General features: G+C 33.2%; 1 protein-coding gene across 1 annotated transcript; it reads left to right on the top strand.

Moving 5' to 3' along the window:
* The first annotated feature begins 2,571 nt into the window (after nucleotides 1–2,571).
* On the top strand, nucleotides 2,572–5,649 carry LOC133782071 (uncharacterized). The gene is made up of 8 exons (XM_062221234.1): nucleotides 2,572–2,730; nucleotides 3,231–3,396; nucleotides 3,734–3,824; nucleotides 3,920–3,978; nucleotides 4,374–4,434; nucleotides 4,723–4,813; nucleotides 4,895–4,971; nucleotides 5,351–5,649. The coding sequence occupies exons 1-8, from the start codon at nucleotides 2,703–2,705 to the stop codon at nucleotides 5,465–5,467; spliced, it is 690 nt and encodes a 229-aa protein (XP_062077218.1). The 5' UTR covers nucleotides 2,572–2,702; the 3' UTR covers nucleotides 5,468–5,649.
* Nucleotides 5,650–6,165: the final 516 nt, after the last annotated feature.

The following is a 6,165-nucleotide window of genomic DNA, read 5'->3' as shown; positions in this document are numbered from 1 at the left end:
GTTGAATTTCCCCTGGTTCTGGTTTAGATGATCTCAAAGATCAAGATGATCATTTAGATAGTTCTTGTAATATATAGGCTCGGTGTTATAGACACTCATCGATCTACTATATCTTGGCTTCCCTCAAGGAAGCTATTTGTGGCTGTTGTTGCCGTTGTGGGGCACGTTTTTGGGTGGATTATTCATGTGTACCCTAACTTCAGTATCACGTGACCTCGACAAATAACTTCCCAATGGCTAGGGTGTTCTAGCTTGTTTATGTCCTTAATGTGCCCCCGGTGGGACCTCACAATCACCTATATGCTCGGGTTCTGGGTTATTATTTCGGGTTACTTACGGGGAAGCTCGGTTGTTCCCAATGGAGACCGGAACCTCTCTTGGCTGGTTGGTTCGTGAGGGGTTTTGAGATGAGACCCCAGATTGGTTAATTACAGTACTCGCTCCAACCCTTATTTCTTGACCTTGCTGGGCTGCTCTTTGTTCGACCGCCCTTGCCGTAGTACTACCTCGAGAACGTCCCCTAGTCCATTGTGGGGGCGCCTGCAATTCTGCGACCCTCCTCATCATTTCTTAGTTCAGTCACCTGGCTTCAGCCAGACTTTCTTGCAGCCTTCGATTCTCCAACTCCACCATTAGCACATATCTTCGGGATTATAATAATTCTTCTTAGGTGGCCTAAACCCCTGACCAGGTTCTTGTGGGGCTGATGATGCACTCCCTTCAACGAGATTTTCCTCATTCATCGGCTGTTTGCCAGGTCGTCAGAGATGTTCTTCCGTTTGAGGAGTGTTCTCCTCGGGGATCCTGGGCAATGGTCGACCATTTTCAGATCTAGGGATGTTGCAGCAGGTGCAACCATTGTTTGTTCAACGGAAGGTTTAAAAGAACGCGAATGCTTAATGATCTCAATGAAAGCACCAAACTATTGATGACATTTTTTGTCAACTAAAAACAAGAGCAGTGAAGCAAATGTACAGTTTAGCAAGAAAAGAAGAACATAGATTTGTATGTGATTCAACAGTTAAAATCTGCCTACGTTCACAAGTCAGTTTTATTAAATCTGCGTTAAAGCTTTTTTAGAGCAATTTCACAAAGATTTTCTTTGTACAAAATAGTGTGCGAGTACAAATGACTAAACTTAGGCTATTTATAGACCCGGTTACAAGAATTCCCCCCTTAATCTTAGGGATATTACGTTACCCATATCAGATTTGAATTGGAACTACAAATATGATAGATCAAACACAATCAATCACATTTATTGTAGAGAAATATCCCTAAACAATAGGGTTGATTACACGGTTTTGAATTAAATTCCCTGATTATAAGGATTTCCTAACAGCGTCTCCGTGTATTAATTTAACGTGTCTTCGAGCTTGAATGCTGATTCAACATGCTTTCGAGATCAAATGTAGCTTCAAGCTCATCGTTCTAGTTGTCGCTACCTCCTTGCTTGATTGGTCTTTCGAACTCCTCCTTTGGAGGAAACTCTTGTTGCCTTCAAGCCTGCAACTCATACTCGAGTGCAAATGATAAGGCTCCTTGAAACTTCATGTATATTTGTGCAAGTATAATGTTATTACTTATTAGTTCTGAGCTTACACTTTTACGAGCCTATATTTAGCGGCTGTTTATTTATTCTCGAAGTTTTGGTGTAACAATTTGGTAACTTTTAAATAAAACACGAGAAAACTATTTTTGGTAACTCACTAAGTTTGTTGGCTGCTTTAAATTTGTGGTATACCCTAAAGTTTAGCCATATATCAAAAGGTAACCAATTAGTATCTTAAATTATTTTAAAAGCAAAAAAAATGTAGTTTTTAAAAGTAATTATGCAGTATACTAAGTAATATCACTTTCTAATAAGCTATTCATGTTAACTTAGAATTATAAGAGTAATTTTTTATACTATATGATAATTAATTAGTTTATAAATTAGATTTGAAGGTATGTAAAATTATCTTAAATAATAACACATATAAATTACATGAGTTACTAAAATGTCTATTAAAAATTTTTATTTAAAAGTTATCGTGTAATATACTAAATTAATTTTTATTAATAAACTATATGTAAACTTATTATACTATATAACAACTCATTAATTTATAAAATAAGTTTGAAAGTCACCAAAATATATCTTAAATAATAAGATAACATAATTTAACCTAAAAGTAAATATTTGGTATATTAAGATGTCTACAAATAAGTTTTGGAGATAACCAAAAGCTACTGAAATAATATGACCTAAATATAAAGCTCTTAATAAAAAAAAAGTGATTAATTGGTATCTTATCGGTATCGTAAGCAACAAAAATATAATTTTTTAAAAAATAAGAAAATTTCAGAAGCGAGATTTCTCAAAAAAAAAATTCAAAAATACGGTACGCTATGCTGATGTGGCATCGGTGTATTTGTGTAAAAAATTTGGTTTAAATGTATTTTTGTAAATACTCAGGATTGTTAGTATATAAATGTAAAATTTCCTATAAAGAAATATAAACATGTATATTTTTCTTAGCTAAAATATAAAATAATAAAAAGAAAAAAGAAAAGAAGAGGCAAGAGGGTACAAATATTGGTATGTTCCGTTGAGGAAAACTCTTATTGAAGAAGAGAGGGTTCCATACTCATTTTAGGGTTTTAGACTTTCCACCACTGTTGGAGCCGCACTTCCCGTTCTCAACCTCTCATTTCTCACCATGCCCAAGTCTAAGCGCGACAGACCTGGTTAGTCTTTCTTTCTCTTTCTATATGCTTCGCCTAATCTTTTTGTGCTTAATCTGTTTTTGTTTCGGAAAAGTTGAAAAATGAATAGAACTCGAAATTAGCTGAGTCTGTAGAATTAGTGTTATTTTCTGGGCGGTAAAAGGTTTTATATGTATGAAATTGCTGTTCTTGTATGAACTTTCAGTTCGGTTTATTGTAAAATTAATTTGTTGCAACTTTTTGTTTTGTTCTGTGTTGTTTGGGAGAGGGTTTTGGTGTTTATTTTTTTTATTTTTTTATGACTGTATATTGGTGCCCTGAAGGCGCTTTCTCTACAAATAAACATATACTACTAGATTTAGTTACTAGAATTCGAATGGGATTCTGAGGCTTTTCTTTTCATGGAAAGAAATATTTTTTTTTTCTGGGATACATGGTTTTGTGATTAAAACTTTTGAATATCAAACATGTTTGACTCATTGATATGTGCTTTTGAATGATTTTACTGGTGTACATTGCAGTTACCTTATCAAAGACAAAGAAGAAAGGTAGGGAACATAAAGAAGCTGTTGTAAATTCCATAAGGAAAGCTGTGGAGGAGTACAGTTGGATATATGTATTCTCTTTCGAGAACATGAGAAATCTCAAATTTAAGCAATTTCGAGAGCAGCTTAAAGCAAATAGCAGGTAGCTTTATATAATGTTTATTTGATTTGGTTGGAAAACCAAATAATTTTTTGGTGCCAACTTAAGTCTCGAAGTTGAATTTTGTAGGGTACTTGAAATTTGAAACCCAATGAACTGACCTGAGTTTGGAAATAATCTCTAAGAGTATTTTATTATTATAGTTAATTATTTTTGGCTTCTAATGATCTATCAGTTGTGCATATTGATTTTATTCATTAATTCACATTTCCTGCTAACAATGCCTGATGTGAATTTTCATCTTCTTGAAGTCTGACTTTGTTTTTTAGCTAACCAGTAGGTTCGTGTTTTTTACTTAGTTGCCTGTATGTTTTGTTAGATTTTTCCTTGGATCCAACAAAGTCATGCAAGTTGCTCTAGGTCGAGCCGCGTCTGACGAAATCATGCCAAACATTTACAAAGTCTCCAAGGTTAGGATTTTTTTTTCCAGCCAGTAACTTTTGTATAATTTTGTCTATTTTACTAGATGTTTTTTTGTCTCATACTTATCTATGTACTATTTTAGCTTCTGCGTGGAGATGCTGGACTTCTCTGTACCAATTTACCAAAAGAAGAGGTTGAAAGGTAATCAACAGATTCTCTCTATGATATCCTCAAACTGTCTGGGTTAAGAACAACCAATTTTTTTTTAGAATAAAAGTAACAACAAAGCCTATTATAGTCTGTTTGGTTGTCATGACACCCAGCTTAATGTTGAGGCTTTTGAAAGAGATTAGGCTTTACTTTTGTACAAATTTTGAAATAATTTTTTGGTAGACTGCTTCTTCGCTTTCACCCTAGAACATAATAATGCACGAGGAACGATTTTTTGGTTGGGTATTAGCATCCAACATACCTGCAATACCAAAATGTGGATAGAATTACAGTTAATGAGATTTGACCATAAAAAAAAACATAATAATTTTGTGTTTATGATGTAGTTCATTAATATTATTTTGTTTAAATAATATTTGTTGCAGGATATTTAATGAATACGAGGACTATGATTTTGCAAGAACAGGAAGTGTTGCTACAGAAACGGTACTATTCATTAGTTCATTATAAATAGTCGTAGTTGTGGATTATTGACCTAAAAGTCATAACTGGTTTTGATTTTGGTTTTGGTTTTGGAGTTTGAGATTGTGGTTCTTTTTTCTTTCAAACCAATTATCTATATAGTAATATTTTCAGTGAGACATGACTACGTATTTATTTTTTCCTTCAGCTGTTATCTACTGAACTTAATTTAAATATTTTTGCCATCATATATTTAACTTAATTTTTACTTATTCTGCTATCATCTTTTGCACTTGTTTCTGAAACTTTTAGGTGGAGCTTAAAGAAGGCCCTTTGGAACAGTTCTCCCATGAGATGGAGCCATTTTTGCGTAAACAGGGGATGCCTGTTCGTTTGAACAAGGGTTAGTATTTTCTTTCCTTTGTTGCTAGACCCTTATATTCTAGAGATTAGATTTGTTTATTTAGTCGATGTATTTGTACAGGTACCATTGAGCTTGTTGCAGACTACGTTGTTTGTGAGGAGGGGAAGCCTTTGTCACCCGAGGCATCTCGCATATTGGTATGCTTCTTGTTCATACTCTTTGACCACTAAATTCTCTTTCAGGTTCCTTTTGGAATAGCTTTTTCTTGACTTACAACAATATAAGAGTGGAAATAAACGTTATTCCAAATATATAGGGACAAAAATTGATTTTTTCTAAGATAAGGTTGGAAATAAAACTTTCACTAAATATCAAAGCTTGCATTTTATGGAGGAACTAGTGAGACCAGATTTCTCTACATAGAAACAGAATTCATTCAATCACTCCTAGAAGTGGCTTTTGAGCCTTTAGAGCCCTAAAAATCTATTATGCCAATTGGGCATTTGAGATGTAATTGAATGAAAGCTAAAATTAGACAAAAATATTTATTGAAACCTCTCTTGCCTTTCTCTGCAGAGGTTATTGGGGACCAAAATGGCTACTTTTCGACTTCACTTAATTTGCAGATGGAGTCCTGATGATTTTGAACTCTACATTAAAGGAACGGAAGATTCAGATGTCGAGACTTCTTAAAGCCTTGAAGCAAAGTTTTGGTTGTTATCCTAGTTTTAATATGTTCGAGTATAAATTATTGTCAAGTTGGAATACTAAAATACTGATCAAGAATTTTGTTTTATTATTTTTCTCACATCCTGTGGAAAGATGTGCATGTATCGATAAAATTTGCAGTTAGTGACCATAGTTTTAATCTCCTTCATTTGTGCTCTTAAAATTGTTTTAATTAGGGATGTCAATTTTCACACGAGTATCTGCCTCCTTGATTCTACGTTCGTTTTGGTTTTCTTTCAAGTGACTTCATAAAGAGGTTAAGAAAAAGCCGAATCAGAAAATACAGTTTCAAGCTATATCTATGTAGATAGAAAATACAAGGACAAGAGATCATTTGTTGACAATAACGTAGAAAAAAACAAAGTTGGGTGCAAAATTATAATTTATTTTCTTACCATTGAAGATTTAATTTTTTTTTATTCGTAACAAATTACATGATAAAAATTATCTATTTATGTCTAATCTAATCCTACTATCAAAAATACTATGCTAATCAATTATTTTAACATAATGGAGGTATTGCTATTTGTATTTTACTGCATTTAATGTTTCTCACTTCATGTTTAATTTCAAATTACATTTTGCAACTAAATATAGTTGTGCTTTGTGCTTTGTACTTTGTAAATTTGTTGATTCGTAGTCAGTAAATTAGAAAAAAAAAC

This window comes from Humulus lupulus, chromosome 6 (genome assembly GCF_963169125.1).
Source record: "Humulus lupulus chromosome 6, drHumLupu1.1, whole genome shotgun sequence".
Lineage (NCBI taxonomy): Eukaryota > Viridiplantae > Streptophyta > Magnoliopsida > Rosales > Cannabaceae > Humulus > Humulus lupulus.
This window is presented reverse-complemented; position numbering and strand designations above follow the sequence as displayed.

Excerpts from the sequence above, each read along its gene's own strand:
- LOC133782071 (XM_062221234.1), top strand. The coding sequence starts at position 2,703 with ATGCCCAAGTCTAAGCGCGACAGACCTG. Across the intron at positions 3,825-3,919 it reads ACATTTACAAAGTCTCCAAG|CTTCTGCGTGGAGATGCTGG; the intron begins GTTAGGATTTTT and ends GTACTATTTTAG. Across the intron at positions 3,979-4,373 it reads CCAAAAGAAGAGGTTGAAAG|GATATTTAATGAATACGAGG; the intron begins GTAATCAACAGA and ends TATTTGTTGCAG.